This window comes from Zootoca vivipara, chromosome Z1, assembly GCF_965207765.1.
Source record: "Zootoca vivipara chromosome Z1, rZooViv2.hap1.1, whole genome shotgun sequence".
NCBI classification, from domain to species: Eukaryota; Metazoa; Chordata; class Lepidosauria; order Squamata; family Lacertidae; genus Zootoca; species Zootoca vivipara.
In genome coordinates this window covers 50,905,295-50,930,488 of record NC_142583.1, presented here as the reverse complement: position 1 = coordinate 50,930,488, position 25,194 = coordinate 50,905,295, and the positions used below count along the sequence as shown (strand labels likewise).

The window sequence follows — 25,194 nt, the reverse complement described above, 5'->3', positions numbered from 1 at the left end:
AATCAAGGATGTCCCTGGAAAAAAGGGACACTTGGAGTGTTTTGAGTCCTGCTTCAAAAGCAGTCGCTTATAAAATATCGCCCTTTAGCTAGCTGCTGACATAATATTGGAGCATTCTGTAAACCCACAATGAAGAGAAAGGAGCAATAAACAACTGAAACACCATTATGGCATGAGTGAAGATGTGTGCTGCTGCTTCTGTGATTAAGAATTTAGTGTATTTATGCTGTTGAATTGTAAACATCTATATAAATAGAACATGATGTAAGCAATACCTAAACTAGTTGCAGTAAATTTAAATAATCTTAAATAAATGCAATTTCTCATGTGAACAATGTTTCACTAGTTCAACAGTTAATTGACATAAGCCATCTTTCTGAAAATATTGTTGTGAGGGGGAGTAGTTATGCTGTATGCCTGAGCCCCTACTAATTCCTTGATCCAGCAAGGATTCAGTTGTTGGAATAGCTAGGCCATCTTCTTGGTGACATAATAGCCCCCACTTTGGGGTCGTTAAGGTGACAAAGGAAGTGGTTCTGTGCCAGAGGACAAATGGATGCCCCCCCCCTCAACTGGCTGGTAGTTAGAAAGACAGAAGCCAGAGCTAGAGTGTGTGAGCTAGAAGCTAGAAGCAGGCTGTAGTAGGCAGAAGCCTAAGAGGGAGAGACATGCTTGATTTCTGTTTGAATCTGAGGATGTGACTGTTGGACCTTCTGAGCTGTTACTGTTGCGAGCCCCTCCCTCATTGACTCACATTGTATATGTGTGTGTACAGGGGCGTACCCAGGATCAAAATTAGGGGGGCAAGGGGCGGGGCCAAGGCACGGGAGGGGAGGGGCCACAGTGGGAATGTGGGCAGGGCTACATGGCCTGCGCCTTTCAGCTGTTCAGAGGAAGCGGCCCCAGGCTCCCGCTCCCCGCAAGAAGCTCTGGAGGTGCGCGGGGAGTGCGAGCCTGTGGCTGCCACCTCTGCGCCTCCCAGCTGTTCCGATGAGGCGGCCCCAGGCTCTCGCTCCCCGCATGAAGCTCCAGAGGCGCACAGGGAGCGTAAGCCTGGGGCCGCCACACTGCGCCCCTCAGCCTTTTGCTTCTAGGGGGGGCAACTGCCCCCCTGCCTACGCCCATGTGTGTGTAAATAAACCACATATGAAAGATGCCACTGTCTCTGCTGTCCTTCATTCCAAGGAAAGGGAACCCTGGGTAAGCGCCTTGAACCGCTGGAGATTAGGGTGACATGCAACAATATATTTGCTTTTTAGTCTGCCTTCTTGTAAGTACAGTCGTACTTTGGTAATCGAATGGATTCCGTTCCGGAAGTCCATTCAACTTCCAAAACGTTTGAAAACCAAATCGCAGCTTCTGATTGGTTGCAGAAAGCTCCTGCAGCCAATTAGAAGCTGCGGAAGCCCTGTAGCACATTCGGATTCCAAATTTTTTCACAGAATGGAACAATCACTTCCAGGTTTGTGACGTTTGGGAGCCAAAACATTTGGGAACTACCGTAAGCTGTTCAAAAACTAAGGTACGACTGTGTAGTATTTCTGAGAAGATTTTCAAGGCATATAGGATATTGCATATTTCCCTTTCTGTAGGTGCAGAGAGAGGTCTGACCTTGAAGTCTGTACAGCCCTTTTTTATGCCCACATTTAAAAAAAAATCTCATTTGCTTGGTATCTCACTAATACATTGTCAAAATCCTAGATGTACATTTTTTCCCAGGTTTGAATGTGCCATTATAAGTTCTTTATGATTAAGTTAAGCATTTAGGGAGTCATAGGAAAATGCCAAGGACACTAGGACATTGACAAATTGACTGTCGAGATAACTTATAGATCTTCAGGAATGTTACAAGCTATGTTCCTTCACTCTTAATTACTTCTTGTTTTTGCTTTATATCTTTTTTTAAAGGGGGGGATACGACTACTTTTATGTAACTCAAACGTATTTACAGACGTGTGGTTGGAAAGCTACCAGCATTCTGAATTAATTGAAGAGACAACTTAGTTGTGTTCTCCCATCAATCATGCTCCATCATTGAACGCTATGTTGATAAGAAGAGCTTGATTCCATTTAGGGAGCAGATATTTTATGTAAACCTTGGCAACAATTTTAATGACCCTATTTTCCTCAGTCATTTATATCCCAGGCAGGTAAAATGTTCTAGTACCAGCTGTTAAGGCAAATATCACCATATCAATTTATAGCAATGGTGTTCCACAGCCATTTATTTTGCTGCATCCTATCAGTATTCCAGACCACCAAGATTGCCATTATACTCTTGTCCATGAACAAGGAAAGGCAGATGTGCAAGGTTATCTCAGAGTGATCAATGTCCCTGTTATGAATGTGCTTCTTACAGCTAGCATTTGACAAGCTCCTTACCAAGAGACCTATACAGGTGCGTGTGCACAGAAGAGGAGGGGTGGGGGGACAGCAGCCTTTCTGGTGATGAGACTCAATATGGACCAATACAGTGGGGGTTCATTTGGTAGTTGACATTGGGACATTCATATGATGAATGTTTGCTGAAAATGTGTGCATTGTGCCTCTGGATATCAGTTGCAGGGAATTGCAGTTGGGCAGAGTGCTCTTGTGCTTGCAGGATTCTCAGAGGCATCTGGTCAGTCACTGTAAGACCAAGATGCTGGACTAGATGGGCCATTGGCCTGATCCAATTGGCTCCTCTTAGGTTCTTCATCCATGAGACACCAACAGTTTGCCCAGCCCATATTTACCAGATATGAAATTGTGTGTTTACCTGTAGCAGTATAGTGTTAGGTTTAATTCTGATTTTAAGTGATGTTTAAGTCATGCAACAATGATTTTAAGTGATGTTTATAACAATGAGGACTTAAATTTATATTCATGTGATTTGAGTTTTACTGTTATTTCTTGTTGTTTTAACCATTCCTGCCCTGGGACCATATGGTGATGGGCAGGTTTAAAATGCCAGAAATTAATAAATGTGAGCATAAAGTTTTGAATGTGGAGGGAGCTGTGAGGTGGTAGATGTGTGGTAAGTAGCAAACCAGGTGGGTGCAATCACATAAATGTTTCAGCACACACAGAATTTTGCATGGGTCCAAATTCACCATCTCAAAACATTAATTCGGTTGGCCCATTTGGTTGGCTGGGTTGGCTGGGAAGAGATTTTATTATTATTATTCAATTTGCATTTGAATGAGAGCCTAACTAACCCATGCTTCCCAAAACCGCAGAAGTCAAACCAAATCTTCCCCTATCCTTAAAAAAAATGTACTTCTTTGAATTTTGCAATGCAGTTCTCCACCAAAACAATGTGTACAAAGTAAGTATGTTAGGAGAAAGTGTGCATAAAAATATATTGGTAAAAATAATAAAGAAAAATGTAATCCTTTGGGGGAACTTGCAAAAATCTGTGTATTTGGCAAAATTGCACACAAAAATGTGTATATGCAGATAAATGTGCAGTTAGATGCTTAGGGATTTTCATGTGTTGTGGAGAATTGCAAACTGATGTGGAAATGGGGTGAGCTGAGTTTAAGATTGAAGATCTGAGAAACTGAGAAATGCTGAAATGCTGTATGTCAGTTTCATCCATTCCTAGTCACAGCAAACCTATGGATCATGTCATCATAGTTTTATCTACGTATGTGGTGTAGTGGTTAAGAGCGATAGACTCATAATATGGGGGAACCGCTCCTCCACATGCAGCTGCTGGGTGACCTTGGGCTAGTCACACTTTGGGCTAGTCACACTTCTTTGAAGTCTCTCAGCCCCACTTACCTCACAGAGTGTTTGTTGTGGGGGAGAAAGGGAAAGGAGAATGTTAGCCGCTTTGAGAATCCTTAGGGTAGTGATAAAGCGGGATATCAAATCCAGATGATGACTCCTCCTCACCTTCTTCTTCTTCTTCTTCTTCTTCTTCTTCTTCTTCTTCTTCTTCTTCTTCTTCTTCTTCTTCTTCTTCTCTAGGCCTTCACAACCTAATCGAATGCAGGCAATACCTGTTTTCCTGGCTGACTGGGAATAAATAATCAAGGCATTTGTCAAACACCATAAGGGGCTTATTAGCTATACTGTATTTGGCTTGTGGGTTCACAGGTTATGCAGGATAATTACACTTTCAAGTGTTACTTTGTCTTAAGACTATTTTTTATTTGTTTTTATTTCATTAAATTTATACACTGCTGTATTGTTTTAAAAAATACACGCAACTCAAAATGGTTTACAAAAAGAATAAAGCAATAAAATTATCAGTAAAACAATTTTGTAAATTGTTCAAAACATAAAAACCAGCAGTAAACTAAAAACAGACGATTTTTTAAGAAATAAATTAAAATAAAATAAAAAACAAATAAAAACAAGTAAACTAAAAACAGACTAAAGCATACATTCACATTCTACACATCTGAATAGGCTCGTCTAAGCAAAAATGCTTTTAGCAGACACCAAAATGAGTACAGTGAAGGTGCCTGCCTCATGTCAACAGGCAGGGAGTTCCACAGTGTAGGTGCTGCCAGACTAAAAAAAATTGATTTATTACAAATGCAGAACCAGTATTATGTGGCACCCATAGCAGTTCTGCAGATTGAAGTGGTCGAGCAGACATATATTGGGTAAGGTGATCCCACAGGTTCTGATGTGAGCCATAGGAGAAAGATTATCCCATTTCTTTCATATGAAAAATTCATTTTATTGCTTTCATACTTGGTCTAATTATCTATTTGCAAATAATGGTTTGATGTAACTGTCGTTTCTTTCCAAAGGAGTATAGCAGCCACTGATCATGAGCCAACAGATGCACGGAAATCATTTCCTTGCTTTGATGAACCTAACATAAAGGCAACTTATAATATATCCATTTTCCATGAAGACACATATGAAGCTCTGTCCAACATGCCAGTGGAGGTACCGTATGCATTCTATCATCTATGTCTATATGCACATATGATACATGAAACCTGGTGGCATTGATTACCAAATCACATGGCCTGTTGGTGCAGGCCATTAGTATTCTCTAAAAATGACTTTGGAGTAGGTGGGTTGTAGTCTGTTAGAGGAATTCATATCAAAAGTTAGTGGGCATTAAGAGCAAAACATTTGGCATTATGAAATATATTCCCTTTTTTGTTAAATCTTAGATGTGGATGTTTGTCAAAATCCTTTCCTAGGCAAAGGCCATAGGTTCACAAATGGTTATATTTAGTTCCTTTGGCTTAAATTCCAAATTTTCTATGGAAGTCAATGGCATAAGTTCTCTGCCTCTGGGATTTGAAGCGGAAAATGATTTTATGGATCTTGGCCAAAAGAATGTCCAGTGAATAGCCTAGTTGAAAGTCAAAGCCAACACATAACTTTGAATGAATAGTTTCTAAATTTCCAAATTAAGTGCACAATTAAAATGCAAATTCCAGCCCAGCAAACTTCTGGCTAAAGACATTTCCCAAGTTAGTTCACCTAAACATCAGCTTTAGTACAAAGTTCTAGAAACTTTGTAGTACTGTTAACAGAAGTCAAAGATGAAATATGCAAAAATCATACCATATCAATATCTTTTTAATATTTCTGTTAAGGTAAAATATCCTCTTTATGATATGGGGCTTTGAGATGCCACAGTGAAAATGCCCAGAATCCATCCCATTTATTTCCTTGGGATTTTAGAGCACATAATTCATAGCTGCCAAGTTATCCCTTTTTTACAGGGATTTTCCCTTATGCTGAATAGGCTTCCTCGCGAGAAAAGTGAAAACTTGGCAGCTATGACATAATTATGGACTGGATTCTGCCCATCAACTTATGATTGCCATACAGCTCCCACTGTTTCAATTTGTGGTTGAAAAATCAGTAGCTATTGCAGTATTTTCTTCTACACAGTAATAAACATAACTGATCTGACATATCCAAAGTTAGCCTATAGATTAGGGTTGCCATACATCCAGGAATTCCTGGACATGTCCTCTTTGGTGGGGTTCTAAATGCAAATCTGGGGGGATTTTACATTTTTAAGCAAATGTGAAATTGCCCTGAAAAAGCTCAACAACTTTTTGTGTCCAGATTTTCACCTCTTGAAATATGGCAACCCTACTATAGATAACCTTACCACATTTCCTCCACACTACGTTTTTTGTGTTTTAAGGGAGACAGTGATTGTCTCGAAATAATGTTACTCATTGCAATGTTTTCTCTCAAATCTACCCAAAATTTTAAAAATATAAGTACATTTGAACTGTGAAACCCAGTCCTCAACAGCAGTTGTCTACACTGAAGTTGTGGCTTCTGTTGAAGAGATGTGAAAGTTTGAAGTAAAACTGCACAATAAGTTTCTAGTAATTTCAGTGAACCCTCAAATTGTTGGTGCTGACCTTTAAAGCCCTAAACGGCCTCGGTCCAGTATACCTGAAGGAGGGTCTCCACCTCCATCGCTCTGCCCGGACACTGAGGCCCAGTGCCGAGGGCCTTCTGGCGGTTCCCTCGCTGTGAGAAGCCAAGTTACAGGGAGCCAGGCAGAGGGCCTTCTCGGTAGTGGCACCCGCCCTGTGGAACGCCCTCCCACCAGATGTCAAAAAGAAAACCTACTACCCGGTACCAGACTTTTAGAGGACATCTGAAGGCAGCCCTGTTTAGGGAAGCTTTTAATCTTTAAGAAATTAGTGTATTTTAATATTTCTGTTGGAAGCCGCCCAGAGTGGCTGGGGAAACCCAGCCAGATGGGCGGGGTATAAATAATAAATTATTATTATTATTATTATTATTATTATTATTATTATTATTATTATTGCTTGCCAATGACCGCATGTTGAGCATGGTTCTCTTATGAAGAGTTCCCTATGTACCTTACTCAGTGTGTTGTCATTAGAGGTTGAGGTAGCACAGCGATGCAGAATCAGGGGGTGAAAAGCATAGCCTCCCCTGGCTATAAACTGGGAGTGCCTGACACATGAGTAACGTGTGAATTAGGGGTGGGGAAGAAAAATTCAATTCAGTTCACATTTCAAGGTGAACCTACCAAATTCGCACATTCCAAAACAATATGCAGACTGAGCACAGCCAGCCTTCAAAATTCACACATCTCTGAATGTTGCAATGCAATTCTTCAGCCAAATGATGTGTTCCAAAATGCACACAGTGGGGTGAAATGTTGTTAAAAATGCATATTAGTGAAACATACAAAAATGTTGTGTGCTATTAGGGAAATTTGCTTTGCAGAAATTTTTAGGTAAAACTGCATACAAATATATGTATATTGGGAGAAATTTCGACTAACCTGCTGATTAATTTTTATGAGGTCCTTATTTGTAATTTTTAAAAAAGAATTATTCTGGATATGCAGATAACTGAATTTAAGACTGGAGAAATGAGAAGCTGAGAGAACTGAAACTGACAGATTTGCCCATCGCTAGTGTGAACAGGGCTGATAACTGTTATGACATCTTGTGTTTTCTTCAGAAGTAACTTCATGAGGGCAGTACATTATTTACCTTCTAGTGACATACCGGTGACTATGCCTTCTTTGCTATTAGGAAAGTGTGCCTTTAGAAAGAGGTGGTATTATATATTTATTATAATAGTAATAATGCATTAACACTGAAAAGGGGACATTATATGTGTAACCAAAGTAACAACAACAGCAGCAGCAACAACAACGTTCCTGCTCCCATTCTGTACATAAAGACAATTGTCTTGGGAAAGTTTTTTACTTGTAAACAATGCATCATTGTGATTATTTTTTCCTCACTTTCCCCGCAGCAAAAACGTCCACTGGGCAACGGCTGGACTGTAACGACATTCCAAAAATCTGTTCCAATGAGCACTTACTTAGTGGCTTGGGCTGTACACCAGTTTAAGTTTATAGAAAAAATATCAAACCGAGGAATTCCTGTAAGTCCTATGCTAATTCTTATCAAATTTACGTAATGTTTCTTGGTGATTTTTTGCTTTGTGCACTGAAAACAAACCCCCCTCCAGTAATTTATGTTGTGAAGGCCTCTTTTTTTAAAATAAAAATAAAAATCATAATCCTTTGGTCTAGGTTGAACATGCTGGCCTTATTTTAGCTATAGTTTATTGAAACAATGGGATGTAACTGGATTAATTTAATTAATGCTGTGTACATACCATACTTTTAAAGGACATTTTTCATCCAAAGAATCCTGGGAACTGTAGTTTGTTAAGGGTGCTGGGAATTACAGCCCTGTGGGGGATAAATGACAGTTCCCAGAATTCATCAAATGTATGCCATTTATGCAGCCTAAATCAATGGGATTTAACTTAGTTGTTATCAACTGAGCCACGGAATTTGATGTGTCTTAGTAGTGTAGCACATGTCTACTCGGGAGTAAGTTCTACTATGTGAAATCGGGACATATTGTCAGATAAGTGTTCATAGGATGGCAGCCAAGATCTCTTTTCAGACATTCTCCTCCATAGGGAGAGTGAATCCATGCAAAAGGGAGAAGGATCACACGGCTCGCTGTGGTTTTTCAGGCATCCCTTTGTCAGACCTCGGGTGGTCTTTGTGTGGCTCTGTGTGCAGAGATCATGGGTGGTATGAGCGGGATGCAGCAGCTTCACGTTTAGGCATGAAAGAGAAAATCTGAGAAACATTTTGGTCAGATCTAAATTTAGCTGAATCTTGGCCAGTCTGCATATTGTCAGTCCCCCATGGGGGGATTATTAAATGCAGAAAAGCAAAAGAAATGCTTGACTAGACCAGACCAAAGGTCTATCTCCAATAGTCCAATGTTCTGTCTCTGATAATAGCCAAGCCAGATGTCCCACGGTGATGGTAATTTAGGGGGAAGATATAGCTCAGTGTTACAGCATCAGTTTTCCATACAGAAGGTTCCAGGTTCAATCCCTGGCATCTCCAGGTATGGCTTTCTCAGAGAGGTTTAGCTCTCAATCCCACCTCACAGAGACCTTTGGAAATTGTAGTTCTGAGAAGGGAATAGGGGCCTCCTGTTAATCCTCCATACCCTTAACAAACCACAACTCCCAGAATTCTTTGGGGGGGATGCCATGACTGCTTCAGATGGTATCATAGAATCTATGAACCTGTGGCAAGACTCTTGTTAATTGTAATGTTTCATTTGACTAGTTTAGCTCTCCTGCCAGGAATATAGCTGGCTCCTTCCCAGCTAAGCTTCCCTACCAAATTACTAAACTTGTATGCCTCCGGTTCCTTATCTGAAAATAAGGGCATTTTATTTACTGCATCATTTCACTGATCTGCAGTTTCCTCCACATCCCTAGGGACCTCTCCCTGAAGACTTAGTACATAAATATTTCATAGCTCTCAAACCATTTCATTCTATAATGTTTTTTATGCTACATTTTTGAAAAAGATAGTGGAAGTCAAGCTGCCATTCATCCAAGGAAGTGAGCATAGTGATCAAATAGCCTTAATTCCCCTCCTCATGGTGTTTGTGTATTAATTGCTCATTTAAAAATAGAGGCAAAGGGTCACCCAGTCATTAGTGGGGGGGGGGTGGCAATTCATGGGATTAATAGCAGCTGTCAGATGCTTCATTCTTCATGTTTTTAGTATTAGTATTATCTGGCCCAAACACAGTTTTGGAAAAAAGTCTCTGTGAAATTAGAATGTCTTTGGGGCTTATGGAAAACATAGGCGGAGAAAAACTTGGACGGAAACTTCAGCCAATAATTAGCCTTTTAGCATAATGTTCTAATAGTCGCCTTAAAGACTAACACATTTATTATGGCCTAAGCTTTCATGGACTCAAGCCTGCTTCATCGGAGGTATGAAGTGAAATAGTAGTTGGCAGGAATGTAAAATAGAAGAATGCGAGGTAGGAGTTGAATGGCTGTGAGATGTAAAAATTAAAGTCAGTGATAATTGGAGCTTAAGTGTGTCAACTACAGAGCCGACCCACCCATGAGACAAGGTGAGGCTACTGCCTTGGGTGGCAGGATCCACAGGGGCAGCAGGGGCAGCCTACAAGGAATGTATCACCCACGCTGCTGCTGTGCTAGCAGCAATGGCTGTTGCTGCAGTACTTGGAGGTTAGATCTGCCACCTCCTTGGCACCTGATGTGATTCAGAGCAGACCCCTTTCCCCCTATAATGGTCTTTGATTCCCACATCAACCATTGGGTAAGGTTGATTTTATTTTCCCCCCCACCTTGTTCACAATGTAAAACTTCACTCACCCCCTCATTCCCAATGTAGCTTTTCATTCCCCCCTTGTTCTTGATGGAGATCTTCACTCACTCCTTCTTCCCATTTTGTGGTTTGCCTCAAGTGCTAAAATTTCTTGGGCCAGGGCAGGTTAACATGCCACACCTTTAACCTTTTAGCGGATACCCTGGCATCAGTTGGGTGGCATAAATATCTTTGTTTCTGTTTAACCCACAAGTGATGGCATTGAACTTTTTGATGAATTGTAATCCAGCTATTTCACATTACATTTTTGCGTTGGGGTTCTTTGTTTTAGTTCTGGAACTAAATTAGTTCACCAATACCAGGATATATATGTAATCTGTGCCTGTTTCTTGCAAATGGTTCCTTGCACCACTGTGGGTGTTAAGGCAATTATTTATTGCATTTGTATCCCAAACCTCCAAAACCCAGACATTTCCTTTAAAATTTAAAAATTTAAAAATCTGCCCTAAAAGAGGACATGTCCAGGTTTCCCTGGACATATGGCAACCCTAATACATAGTTCTCCCCCCTCTTATTCATGCCCGAGTGGCAGGGCGAAGGACGAGAGGTTCTGTCCGTGTCATGACCCTCAGGTGAAAAGCCTTCTACATATGGTTTTTCATTGTAATCTTTACGTTGACCTTCGTCAACAATTCCTGGACCGGCTCGGCATCCCCAGAAGGAGACCAGAGCGGGAAATCTTACAATTTCTTTTGCTGGGGAAGGACCAGGTCCTCACCAAGATGATGGCTCAATATCTTAATTTACTATTTTCTTGTCGTTGTACTCTGCAGTCGTCTGAATTATTAGAAGCCCCATTGTCATGAAAGCGGATAGCGGATTATTCCCTTCTCTCTCTTAACACAGCGTTTGCCACAGTGACAGTTTTAATCTGTTATTATTTTGTCTGTGAGTTTGTTTGATGCCAATAAAGGTTTTACTTACTTACTCATGCCCGAGTGGGGGTTTGAACCCTGTTCTCCCAGGTCCTACTCCAACTGCTACACCACACTGGTTTTCAGCACTAATCACAAATGTGCTACTGCAAAAAGTTAAGCATGTGCCTATGAGAGGGGGGTATATATTTTTATATTTATAACAATTAATATAGAAATTATTATAACTCCTCCCCATCTGCCTGCTCACCCCTCTGATCTCCCGCTATTTCAAGCCTCATTTTTTAAAAGAACACCTTTCTTTCCTATTCTCACGTCATGCTTCCTGTAACACTCCCTCCTTCCCAACTCTGCTATTTACCCATAGCTCAGGCAGAGGGTCAATGACTGGCCATTGTCCGGTCATTACACCCTGATGGCTCTTCTCCCCAGGCTATTTTCTGGTTTAGCCTGAATTTCAAATCTAATGTCTGGCACCCAGGAATTTAAGGGAGTAGTTGCCTCCTACAAACCCACAACACTACAGTGGTACCTCTACTTACGAATTTTATGCGTTCCAAACACACATTTGTAAGTAGAAAAAAATTGTAAGTCAAATCCCATAGGAATGCATTGAGAGAAAAAATTCGTAAGTAGAAAAAATCCTATCTAAAAATTCGTAAGTAGAAAAAATCCTATCTAAACCGCATCCAAGATGGCGGATGGAGCTCCATTCGTAAGTAGAAACATTCATAAGTAGAGTTATTCGTAAGTAGAGGTACCACTGTATATTTAAAAGCACCCTGTTAATGTACAGCAAAATGTATTTGAATTATATTTCTTTTAATTTTTACTATCCTGGGACCACAGCACCTTCTTAAACATTGACTTTCGGAAGCTTGATATTTTGGTGAGGGATTTTATGGCAGAATAGGTTTCACGCTGTCATCTACAGCAATGAAAAGTCTCTTGCCGAGTTTAAATGGCTTTGGACTCAGAAGGCCACTTAATACCACCTGGATGCTGTTCATACTAAACGTACCACAATGAGAGCATTGGCTATTGAAAGAATCCCCAGAGACACCCATTTGTGAAGGGAAAGTCTGATCCTCAATGGCCCATGCTTCAAAAGGAGCTGAGTACATCTGTGAGCCACAGCAGCTGGAACAGAGGAAACATAGCATCATGATACACCCCTCCTAGAGCGACCAGTTATGCTTTGCCAAAAGGGAGGATTTGCATCATATATTTGCATACAATTTGTATATGATAGTGTATATGTCTAGATGCAAATTTTAAAAGAAATTACTATAATTTAAATAGAAATACATACATCTCACCACAGTAGCAATTACACCAGGTAACTTAGGAGCTAGCTCAGTCTGCTGGCCAGGGATGGGCTCTTTGTATGGTTTCTGTTCTCTCTTTGTATGGTTCCTTCTCTTTAAACCAGACTTTGGGCTGGATAATCCTCAAGCAGAGGATAATTTCAGATGCAGGACTGTCCTCTGACAGATGGAGGTCTGTCTTCTGTAAACCAAGAAACATGATCACCTTAAGCCCCCAGTGTGAGATACTTGGAAAGGAAGCCCTGCCTCAGGACTAGAGACCAAATTTGCCCTCTTTCCTCCAAAGCTCTTCTCTCCATTGACATTATTACCCTTCCCTTTGTTGGACAGACATGTGACCTGGACTTACTCTTTGACTCCCCTTTCTCCTTTGTTCCAATTCACTTTGCTTCTTTACTTAGAACATTGCAAAATATAGCCATGCCTTTCTGTCCCATTGGCTAAAGCGTTGCAGCATGCCCTGCTCATCTCTCACCTAGACTACTGCGAGTTTCTCCTCTCTGGTCTTCCATCCTCTCACGTTGGTCCCCTTATGTCTATCTACTACTCCACTGCCAAAATCATTCATCTCTTTCATCAGCCTGATCACATGAAATGCACTTTTCAACGGATTGGTGGGGAAAGTTAACAGGCGCTGGGGAACATCTTATCTGGGATAAATCACCCCTAAGATATGTTGGGGAGGGAGTTAAATGTTTGATGGAACAAGTGTAGAACTAGTCAATGAAGCCAAAGTGCTATAGGGTAAAATGTATGAGAAGGTGCTTCTGCCTTTCAGGGCAAGACAAGTTAATCCTTTTAGCTCTGTGAATTAACCAAATGTATCCTGGTGCTAAACAATACTGTATATTCCTGCCTATAAGACTACTTTTTAACCCAGGAAAATCTTCTCAAAAGTCGGGGGTTGTCTTGTACGCCGGGTCGTATTTCTTATACGGCGAGTATATCCCAAACTCTATATTTTAACTGGAAAAGTTGGGGGTCGTCTTATATGCCCGGTCCGTGTTATACGCCGGAATATACGGTAATTATGTCCAGCAAGAAACTCCTCTGATAATAACTTTGCTCTGTTTTACAGCTCCGTGTTTATGCCCAGCCCCAGCAGATACACACAGCAGAATACGCAGCAAATATAACTAAAGAGATATTTGATTTCTTTGAAGGATACTTCAACATGAACTATTCTCTTCCTAAACTCGGTAACAAATTATTAACATTGATGTTCATTTGCTTTCAGGATTTTGTTGCCAGTCACTGAATCACCTGAAAATTGACAGGAAGTATGATGTTTGAAGTTGTGGTGTTTAGCTGCTGTGCTTGCGCCTTAACGGTATATTAGCATGCTTTGACGGGCAGATGAAGCTGCCTTATAAAGGGCATGTACAGTGGTACCTCTAGTTACGAACTTAATTCATTCCGGAGGTCCATTCTTAACCGGAAACTGTTCTTAACTAGAGGCGTGCTTTCGCTAATGGGGGTCTCTTGGTGCTGCTGCGCCGCTGGCACATGATTTCCATTCTCATCCTGAGGCAAAGTTCTCAACTCGAGGTAACTCTTCCAGGTTAACGGAGTTTGTAACCTGAGGTGTTTGTAACCTGAGGCGTTTGTAACTCAAGGTACCACTGTACACACATCAGGCTAAACCATAGTTTAGCACTATGTCAATGCCTTTCCACAAACCCAACCAAATTGTCAAGATTGCAGTTGAATATTACTTTCAATTAGCCTTGGCTTAGCGTTATGTACAAATATGGGGCTGCGGTTTATAACAAACCAATGATCAGTGGCTAAACAACACAAATTGACACTGGCAATGTGTCAATTTGAAAAGCCATCCAGTCCAAGTCTAGTTTAAAAATTTAAAAACCATAGGAAGTGAGTGCCAGTGTCTTAAGTTGCCCCACCAACAGCACCCAGGCAGCAGGTTGAGTTATGCTGTATTTCTATTATATTTACTTCTATACATATTAATCAGAATAGGCAAATTTCATTCAAATCTGTACCCTCCGTTGTCCTTTTCCTGTTGATGCATTTCTTCTATTTTGATTATATTTGTGTGGCTTCCCTACATGGAAAGGTTGGTTGGGAGCAGCAGATGTGCCTATTTAGGATGGTTTTGGCCTGAGTAGCGCCGTTCCCCACATGAACTTTGAGAAATGTCATATTTCCAAAGTTTTGCCCAAAGGCAAAATACAGACCTACTGTGGCTCCAAACCTTGCAAATAGCCTGCCTAAGAGATCCCTGGAGCATGTGTTCTGTTCAGTCCTGAGAAGGACAATGGCTGCTTCACTGAGGGCATTTTAACTAGACCCGTGCACAGCCCTGCTCAATCCAATTTGGGGTCTGATACAGCATTTTGGAGAGACCCCGAACCACCCAGATCCAGGACCCAAAGTGATTTGGGGGTGGGTTCTTTCACAGTGTATAAATAGTGTTAAAACCCCTAATTAAAGATGCTGTCAGGAGAGGGCAAGGGACATGCCCAGACTGCCTGCATGAATCTCCTCCCCTGCCAATCCTTGCCACCAGGCAGCCCTAGATCACTCCAGGTTAATCTGATTCTACCTAAGGGGATCCAGGGTTGCCTCAACCCACCCTAGCCAAATCCTATGTTGACCCAAATGAGCCCAATTCAAGTCAGAATCTGGGATTTGACTGCATAGCCCCAGTTTTCACACAAGAGTCTTCAAATCCCCTCTGACCCTCTATCACGGTATTCGTGATATTGCACACACATGACTGCAAAACCTACATTGCCTAGACCGGCGCATACAACAGCAACACACAGGCCAAAATCACATGTGCATTTTCAATGGGTCCCTCTGGAATTTCCCCCTGCTTCAGCTATTTCAGGAGGCCACTGCCCTAAGGGAGGAGCTCTAGGATAGAGTGTCTGCTTTGCATGGAAAAGGTCCCGGAATCAGTTCCTAGCATCTCCAAGTAGGAGTGACAATGTACCGTCCCCGAAAACCCTGGAGAGCTGTTGCCAGTCAATGTACACAGTTACTGAGCTAGATGAATCTGACTCAGTAAAGGCTTCTGGGCACAATGGCTGCGCTCTGCCTCCATGGTTAGAGGCAGTGATGCTTCTGAACACCAACTGCAGGAAACCACAGAAGGGAAGAGTGCTCTTATGCTCGGGTCCTGCTTTTGAGGCATCTGGGTGCGCACTGTGAGAACAGGATGCTAGACTAGGTGGGCCATTGGCCTGATCCATTAGACTCTTCTTATGCTCACATGTCCCAACCATTATAAGGCAACTTACTATGTTCCTGTTCACAAGTAAAGGAGCTGTGATCTATCTGTTAATACTCACCTGAAATACAGAAGTGATTGAAGTGTGTGTGTGTGTGTGTGTGTGTGTTTATTTCTCAGTGTATACAATTCCACCTGAACAATGGTAGGTGGTAAACTACTCAGAGGTGAAGTACGGTTCAGAAAGGTTGAACTGCAATTATAAACATGCTGCCCTGCACAGTCCCCAAATGAAACCCATTTTGACCAAAATTAAACAGAAAGCAGTGGTTTCTGGCTTTTGAACCAGTGGGTCATGCTTTAGCATTGCCCATCTCAGAATCAATTTGAATTCTATGCGAGGCTAAGTAGCGGGGCTGTTCAGCCTCTCAGAGGAACCTAGCGTCCATAATTCTCATTTAAGCTGGTATTGATTGCCAGCCGTGAAGACATGACCCTCCATGTTGTGGGGAGTAGAAGCAGATGTTCTTCATTACATGGGGATTTAGTTTACTTAATTTGCCAATAAATATTTCTTAGTCCCATTTACGAAATCCCTTTACAACCTAATTGCAGGAAGACATTGTAAAGATTAGTTTGGCATTACCAATCAGGCAGCAGAAAGCATCCCCTCTGGCAGGGGAAGAGCCTGCCAAGTGCCCTATTGAGGCATTGGGAAGAGGTCCAAAGGGGTGTCTCCAAACTGGGTGAATGGGCATTAAAATGGCAATCATGGTTCAGTTGCTTTGCAAGGTATGGAGAAAGTGGAGAGAGAGAATATTCCCCCTCTCTTATAGTACCCAGATCCAAGCTCACCCAATATATACCTTGTAAATGGTTGGAGATTCAGGGCAGATGAAAGGAAGTACTTCACACAGCACATATTACTACCACAGACTCTAGTGATGGTCACAAACTTGAATGGCTTGAAATGGTGTTTACAAATTCACAGAGGATAAGACTATCAATGGCTACTAGTCATGATGGCTGTGTACTACCTCTGATATCAGAAACCATATGTGTCTGGAGCCTATTTTCTGTGGGAGAGAGGTACTACACACCTCTACTGCCTATGGCCTTCCCAGACGCATCTGGTTGGCCACTTATGGTACATAATGTTGGACTAGATGGGTCATTGGTTTCATCCAGCTGGTGTCTTCTTACATTCCTGTTAGGACATGTACCTGGCATAGCTCCTTTCTCTTCTTCATCACCCTTTGTTTGACTGAGGAAAATAGGTACAGGTTTGAAGGAGTTAGAGGAAGCCAACTGAGATATTTACTTTCATCCAGGACTCTGTACTGACCAGGCAAGCTTCAATTTTGGGTGGCGCCTCAGGAGTACATCTTTCATTGAATATATTTCAGCAGAGGTTGGACAGCCATCTGCCAGGGATGCTACAGCTGCCTCCTACAGTGTGAATCCTGTGTTGATCAAGGTGGTGGTGGACTAAATGTTCTCCAATATCCCTTCCAATTCTTCAGTTCTATGATTGCAACAATTTGTACACATACTGTACCTAGGCAATAGGTGTCAATGGAGGACACCTAACCTTCTTGCCGTCTTTCCTCCTGATGTTAGTGCCTCCTTATCTCATTGTCTCTCCTTCCCTGGCTCTTCCCATTGGAAACATTTCAGTGGGAAGGTGAACATGTAAGTGCATACAGCCAGGGGCTGCCCTGCAAACACCATGACTCAAGGTCCACATACCCAGCTCCACATGCTCTCACCTATTAAATTTCATAAGCTCTCCAAAATGTTAAGCATAGTTGCACCCATGCTGTCATAAGGGGGAATGTGAAACATGGAGCAGAAGAACCTGGTTCACCAGCATCATCCTGGCATTTCAGCAGTCCAGACACATGTTGAATGTTCTGCTGAGTCAGACCAAGGGTTCACCATTGCCTATACTGACTTGCAGCATCTCTCAGAGGGTTGAACTCCAGGACCTTATGCATTTCAATGGTGCAGGGGGGCACAAGCAACAAGCTGAAGTATTTCTGTTAGATGCAGCAGTTCTGTGACTTGAATAAGATGAATGAGCTTGAACACTCAGGGTAAACATCTCTCTTTTTCTATCTAGACAAAATTGCCATTCCAGATTTTGGCACTGGGGCCATGGAGAACTGGGGGTTGATCACTTACAGAGAAACTAATCTCCTTTATGATCCAAATGAGTCTGCTGCTTCAAACAAGCAAAGAGTAGCGGCTGTGGTTGCCCATGAACTTGTTCACCAGGTACAGCTTGCAAAGCATCTTCTCACAAAGGCATCAAATGATAATATTTAAGTCAAGGAAATAATGATTCATTTATCCCATCTATTTTATTCTGTCAGATTTTTCTGCTTCCCTTTCAGCTGCAAAATAAGTGGATTCGTTTTAAAGCTTCGAAGTACTGAAACATATTTCAGATAATGGTTTTGTCTCATTTTCATCCTGTATCAACAGCACTTCATTTGCTGGAGATTTACTGTCGGGGGCTACTACAACACAAAGCTGTAGTGAGACCATGGCTTCCCACACCCCTTTTCGCTGCTGCAAATAATGATAAATTGCAGGAGCAATCTTCTCCCATGGGAAAGTGGAAGAGAAAGGAAACAACATGAGAAACCTTTGGGAATCAATACCACTGTGGTTTGAGCAACATCTCACTTGTCAGATGATTTAGTTCACCCCAGAGCCAGCCCTACTATTAGGCAGAGTGAATCTGGGTACCTCAGGTGGCATGTCCTGGGGCTGCAGATAGTAGACAGAGCTTTGTGCAAGGACGTTGGGCCAGAATTCAATTTTGATTGCATTTTAATGAGCAATTGCCTAATTCACACTTCTAGAACCAATAAGCGAAGTGTCACACAGCTATTCTGTGAAATTCACACTTCTCCAAATTTTGGATACAGTTCTTGAACTAATGTGTACAAAAAATGTATTTAGGGGAAAGTGTACATAAAATGCATGCATTGGTGAAAATAACATTTATTTAGTCATTTATTTATTAGTTATTTTTCTCAACCACCCTTCATCCCACAGGACGTCAGGGTCCTAACAAACAAAATATAAACAGAGAAGATAAAATATAGACATAGTTAGATTAAAACCCAGTAAAAAGAGCACAACAGAACAGTTCAGCAACGGTCTCAAAAATATCCAATACCCCAATGCCTCCATTAACATATCTGTTTTAAGTTGGCGCCTAAAAGTCATCAGTGAAGTGGACAGCATATCTCCATATAAGGAACCCTTTCATCTATTAATTTTGACACAGAAAGATCTGCACAATAGCTGTATTATGTAAATATTTGCTAAGTTACCATAGAGCTATAACCTGTATAAATAATGCTGCTATTTCCCCCCTGCTTCCCATTGTAGTGGTTTGGGAACATTGTGACCATGGAGTGGTGGGAAGACTTGTGGCTGAATGAAGGATTTGCCAGCTTCTTTGAATTTCTGGGGGTAAATGCTACAGAAGGAGATTGGCAAATGGTAAATATTAACATGCTAACATTATGTTACCGTATTGCATTACATTACATTACATTACTAATGTGTTACGTTACGTTACGTTACGTTACGCTACGCTACGCTACGCTACGTTACGTTACGTTACTAATGTGTTACATTACATTACATGTTTATATTATGATGTGGAGCAGAGGCATTATTATTACTGATTTATGTAGTTTTTTGGACTGATAACATGGGGGAAAATATTTTATCAAAAACTCAAAACAAGCCACAGGTATAGTGTAGAACAGGCATGTCCAACAGGTAGATTGTGGGATGTTCCTGGAAGATCCTGGTAGATTTCTGGCCCCTCAGTGATCCCCTCCGCCCAAAAAATTCTCAACAACTTCAGCTTTCCCAAAAAAGCTCAAAAATTATGGCTTCCAAAAAAAACCTCCGCATCCCTGGCTTCCTAAAAGCTCAACAACATTGCCTTTCCAAAAGAAGATCAACAACTTTGCTTTTCCAAAAAAAAGCTCAACAACCTTGTATTCCTTAAAAAAATGCTCAACAACTCTGGTAGATCTCTGCCAGGTTTTTTATAATGTGAGTAGATTGCAGTCTATTGGGAGTTGGACGTCCCTGGTGTAGAATAAAGCATGTTTTTTTAAAGCCATGGAGTGCTACCAAACCACCCACTATGACCATGTCTTTTTCATTTTTCCTCCCCCAAGACCACTATGAGTTCTTTCTTCTTCACAAAGGGTCACAAACCCTCCCCCAGCCTGCAGACCATCCTCTCTCCAATCTAGTTTTCCAGCAGAAGGAAAACAACATATCTCTTCATATCCCTCCCTATTTCCCCCCACTCCAGTCAGAAAAAGCTTCCCTCAGTGCCAGGGAGAAAGAAAGGGAGGGAGGGAGGGAGGGAGGAGAGCTCTGGGGGGGTTATGGAGGCACCTCCCCTTCCTGTCCTTTTCTTCCCAAGATGGTCCATTCAGGCTCTGAGGTAGATTCCTACAAGAGCCACTTTCCAAATCTTGGCTCAATCTGTGTGCCTCTTTCACCCCTTGAGGTTGTCATCACAACATGATGACAGACGAGTAGAAATAATAAACAGAGAGGCATAATCATTTCTTGTAATCTTATTCAGTGTATTTTGCTCCATTTTTCCTTCCTTTTTCTTTACAGATGGACCAAATTTTGATTGAGGATCTGTTCCCTGTTCTGAAGGAGGACTCTTTGATCTCCTCCCATGCTATTGTAGTGAATGTGTCTTCTCCTGATGAAATAACCTCTGTGTTTGATGGCATATCCTACAGCAAAGTAAGGAAGAACTTGTCTTCTCTTTGATACAATGTCAAAAGGCAGGCACAAAGTCAATAGTGTTTGAGTTGATATGTGGCTCTTTAGGAGAGGTCAGGAGATGAAGCTTGGAAGAAGTTGGTTTTTATAGCATTTTATTTGTTTTTTGAGGAGTGCTTTTTCTTTTATGCACACTCCTCTGGTGACCGCTTTCATTGCGTCCCATAAGAGGGGGGTTGAGGTATTGTCTATGTCGTTTTCCTTGAAGTAGTTTTGGAGGGTTTTTGTGAGCCTCTCTCTAATTTGTTTGTTTGTGGTTAGGATGGGGCTGAAGGACCATGATGGGGTGGTTTGCGTTCCTTCTCCTATTCTAACCGTGGCTTCTACTGGGGCGTGATCTGTGATTTTGATGTTGCCTATGTTTGTTGATTCCACTAAAGGGATCAGGCCCTGTGTGAGCAGAATGCTGTCCACCAGTCTGGACTTTGTACCATGGCGTCCAGATTGGAATGTATGGGTGGTGTCTCCTGGGTTTTGTTCACCCCAGACGTCATAGAGGCCCTTGTTTTTTAGTATTTTCAGTAACTTGTAAGAGTCCCTGTTTGTTGGGGGGGGGGGTTGAGGGTTTTATAGCATTTTATGACCATGTGCTTTGGCTTCAATGCAGAAGACACTGGGACGAGTGGAAAAGGTGGTTTCTTTAATATCCAGATGGTCCAGAGCAGGGAAATCTGGAGTTACAGCTGCATTAACAGACCTGTAGTAGGAGAAAATTGGAGTAGAAAGTGTGTACATTCGGGGAAAATGTCATACACAAATGTATATGTTAGGAGAAATTTGCACTAATGAATTTGTGTGTGTTGTTGTTGTTTTTAAAAAATGCAAACTGATGTGGAAATGTGGAAAACTGAACTTATAACTGAGAGAGAAACCGAAAGTACCTGAAATTGACAGATCTGTCCTTCCCGACATACAGCTCTCTTTCCCAATCAGATTGCCACAAGCAAGGGTGGGGAGAGCAAGCAAATGACCATAAGCCAAAGGGTTATGTGAACTGGACCTTGCCTGAACACAAATGCAGAAGGTCAGCATGCCATGTGAGCCTGGCTCATGTTTGCTAGAGAATGTCTTAACTCAGGAATCTTTTTTTAAAACAACAACAACAGCCTCATGTGCAAACTAAAGTGCCTACACTGCTTCCTTGTATACGTAGGTATGTAGTGTTGTATGGGGCTAGAATCTTCTTCAGACTAGGATTTCTGAGAACTTTGGCTTTTCTTAGTATTGTCAGAAGTGGCCAAACATTTTGAAAAGCATCTGCAGGCAGGATCTCTTAAATCCATGGAAAACAAAGTCGCAGGCAGAGCTATTTGAGGCAGGCAGAGCAGGGCTTCCTTTGCTACCAAGCCATCTGCCTTAACACAGGCGGCATTTAAGGTAAGATGCAGGCTATGAATTGCTTATGGCTGAAACTGGGTGATTTGTGCCTACTTCTTGCGTTCTGTGGTTGTTGCTTCATTCTGGGTTGTGTTGACTCTCACACAGTAAGGAGGGAGGCTATGGGCTAAGGAGAGCAGTTCATAAATGTAAGGCATTAAAATATGAATGATATGTTGCTGGGTTGTGCACAAATAAGGGAGTCAATATTTTATCCATGTATTTTGCTCAGTCAGTCAGACTTTTTCAAGTTTCAAGAACATGGCTTGATTGAAACTGGTATAGTATCAACTGATAATTGCTGATGATCCCAATCTCTGCTTTCTTAGGGAGCATCGATTCTCAGAATGCTGGAAGACTGGATCTCACCAGAAAAATTCCAAGCTGGGTGTCAGGTATGGTCTACTCAGATTGGTGTAGAACAGGAAAATAGGGAAATGCTTAGTGATTAGTGTGCAATCCTAGGCACACTTCCTTGAGAGAATAGGTCCCACTGAAAACAACGGGCCTTACTTCTGAGTAAAGTTGTTTAGGGTTGTGGTGTGGATCATTGTACGGAATTTTGGTCAGAATTTTAGAGAATTATTTCACTTACTTCCCTGTAAAGCCAGATGGCACAATCCATTTTGGTTCACAAAACAGGTCTTGGTCTTCTCTGTGCATCCATTATATTGCATCACTGCTCACTGTTATATCACAGGTGCATCTAGTGCCCACTGACAGAACTGAGATCAAAGTGATAAAGGCATCCAAGCCTTTAGGATATTGCATTCTGCCATCACGGTTCTTATGCTAATAGAGAAAGGTCACCATTGGCATGAAGGTAGCCTCCCACCCTTATTTCTGTACCGTGGTTGCAATCCATTTGCACTTACCGTGTTTCCCCTTTTTTAAGACGTAGTCAGAAAGTAAGCCATGGCAGCATTTTTTATCATTAGTGAAATCTAAGACACCCCCCGAAAATAAGACATACCTCCATGCGAGACCGCCAAGCGCCCCAGCCAGCCAGAGGGGCCTGGAACCGGCTGCTGTTGCTGCAGTGAACGCATGGAGCGCCCTGCAGCACCTGGCCTCTTTTTTTCTTTTCTTTTTTTTGGGCTGCCCGAGGCCTGCCGCCCCGCCACCGGAACCGGCGGCTGCAGAGCGGAGCGCTCCGAAACAGCGAGCGCTCGGAGCGCCCTGCAGCACCTGGCTTCTTCTTTTGCGGGGGGGGGGAGCTGCCCGAGGCCTGCCGCCCCGCCGCCGGAACCGGCGGCTGCAGAGCAGAGCGCTCCGAAGCGCCGAGCGCTCGGAGCGCCCTGCAGCGCCTGGCCTCTTCTTTTTTTGGGGGGGAGGAGCTGCCCGAGGCCTGCCGCCCCGCCGCCGAAACCGGCGGCTGCAGAGCAGAGCGCTCCGAAGCGCCGAGCGCTCGGAGCGCCCTGCAGCGCCTGGCCTCTTCTTTTTTTGGGGGGGAGGAGCTGCCCGAGGCCTGCCGCCCCGCCGCCGAAACCGGCGGCTGCAGAGCGGAGCACTCCGAAGCGCCGAGCGCTCGGAGCGCCCTGCAGCGCCTGGCCTCTTCTTTTTTTGGGGGGGGGGGAGGAGCTGCCCAAGGCCTGCCGCCCCGCCGCCGGAACCGGCGGCTGCAGAGCGGAGCACTCCGAAGCGCCGAGCGCTCGGAGCGCCCTGCAGCGCCTGGCCTCTTCTCTTTTTGTTTGGCTGCCCGAGGCCGGCGGCTGCAGAGCGGAGCGCTCCGAAGCGCCGAGCGCTCGGAGCCCCCTGCAGCGCCTGGCCTCTTCTTTTGGGGGGAGAGCTGCCCGAGGCCTGCCCCCCGCCGCCGGAACCAGCGGTCTGCAGCGCCGAGCGCCCGGAGCGCCCAGCAGCGCTGGGCGGAGCGCCGAGCCAGCAGCCTGCCGCCTCGGTGCCGCGCAGAGCGCCCAGCAGCACCCCGAGCCAGTGGCCTGGCCCTTCCGAGGAGGCCTTAAGGTACAAGGCATCCCCTGAAAATAAGACACCGTCTGTTTTTTTGAGTAAAAAAAGTTATAAGACGGTGTCTTAAAAAGGGGGAAACACGGTATAATTTGCAGTCTGCCGTAATGCAAGTTTGTGTCCTATGTATACACTGAAAGTACAGAAGTAGCTGAGAGTGAGACAAACAGCGCCATCTACTGTCCCACTACAGCTAAGTCAGGAAGGTACCAGGAAGAAATGGATGATGTTACAGTATACTGTATACACGTAAACTGAGGTTTGACTGTATCGGTACCCAATGTAGCCTATCTGTCAAATAGCAATTCTAATGTAGAGAAATGGATGACTTTTTCAGTCAAAGTCATCCATATTAACTGAGGTGGTAGTAGTGGTAGAGAGATCCAGTGCTGCTGCCACACACAAACACACACACACACACACACACACACACACACACACACACACAGGAACTCTCTTCCTATTGACCAGGCAGGTACATTCAATGTTCTCTCTTTGGCACCTACTAAAAATGCTTTTCTTTAGACAAGCCTACCCAGATATGTAGAAAGGTGGTGTGTGTTTTAATATGCTTTTAGTTTATTTCTGATTTCTTGGAATGTTTTAAGTAGCTGTTTTTAAACTGCTTATGCCAATAATTTTATTTTATTTTGTAAACTGCTTTGAGGGTTTGGGGTTTTTTTTGGGGGGGGGGGTTCTTGCAATCAAGCAGCGTAAAACTTTTTAATGAAATAAATAAGTATACCAGAGAGTTTCAGAAGCATCTAAGCCATCTTCAGACAATCACAAAACAGAAATATGAAAGACAGCGTTTCTCTAGCTCTCCCCTGCCACTAATACACCATCACTCTTACTGTAGAGATTCTCAGGAATCTCTAAATAAAACCCTCCTCCATGCAGTTAACCTTCCGTGGTAGAAAAACCAACCAACTACATGGGCAGAAGCTTTCATACACATTCCTGGGAGTGATGCAGGAGCAACTGCAGAAGCCACGCCAACCAGGCGTACATTTAGGGAGCACAGTCCACAAATAGCTATTATCCAAGCATATGAGCTTGTATAACACATAAGGAGAACACAGGAGTATGAGATAAACCCTGCTGGATCAGACACATCTAGTCCAGCATTCTGCTCCCACAGTGGCCAAACTCATGGGAACGAGAAGCCCAGAAGTAGGCTAGGTGTTCAATGAGTGGTGACTTACCATGGTGTTCCTGTAACCACCTGACATATTTGCCAGCTATGGCATCCTACCAAGTGGTAAGAATCTGATTATTTTATCATCATCATCATCATCATCAAAAGCACCTACACTTTATCATTAACTTGAAGAAGCAAAGACATGACAAGATTTCCTTTGCCTCTTGGCAAATATGATCAGCCATCAGCCCATGTGGTTACAAGCACCCTGTAATAATAGCAAGCTGCGCATGTAAGTATAG

At 42.9% G+C, this 25,194-nt stretch overlaps 1 protein-coding gene across 1 annotated transcript in view; it reads left to right on the top strand.

Moving 5' to 3' along the window:
• Window positions 1-25,194, top strand: part of ENPEP (glutamyl aminopeptidase) — a 62,605-nt gene that overhangs the window by 9,631 nt on the left and 27,780 nt on the right. The window contains exons 2-8 of the mRNA XM_088660444.1: window positions 4,749-4,890; window positions 7,729-7,860; window positions 13,447-13,567; window positions 17,687-17,841; window positions 18,970-19,083; window positions 20,236-20,370; window positions 22,116-22,181. Of these exons, the coding sequence (XP_088516570.1) occupies window positions 4,749-4,890; window positions 7,729-7,860; window positions 13,447-13,567; window positions 17,687-17,841; window positions 18,970-19,083; window positions 20,236-20,370; window positions 22,116-22,181 (865 nt within the window). The remainder of the gene's footprint in view (window positions 1-4,748; window positions 4,891-7,728; window positions 7,861-13,446; window positions 13,568-17,686; window positions 17,842-18,969; window positions 19,084-20,235; window positions 20,371-22,115; window positions 22,182-25,194) is intronic.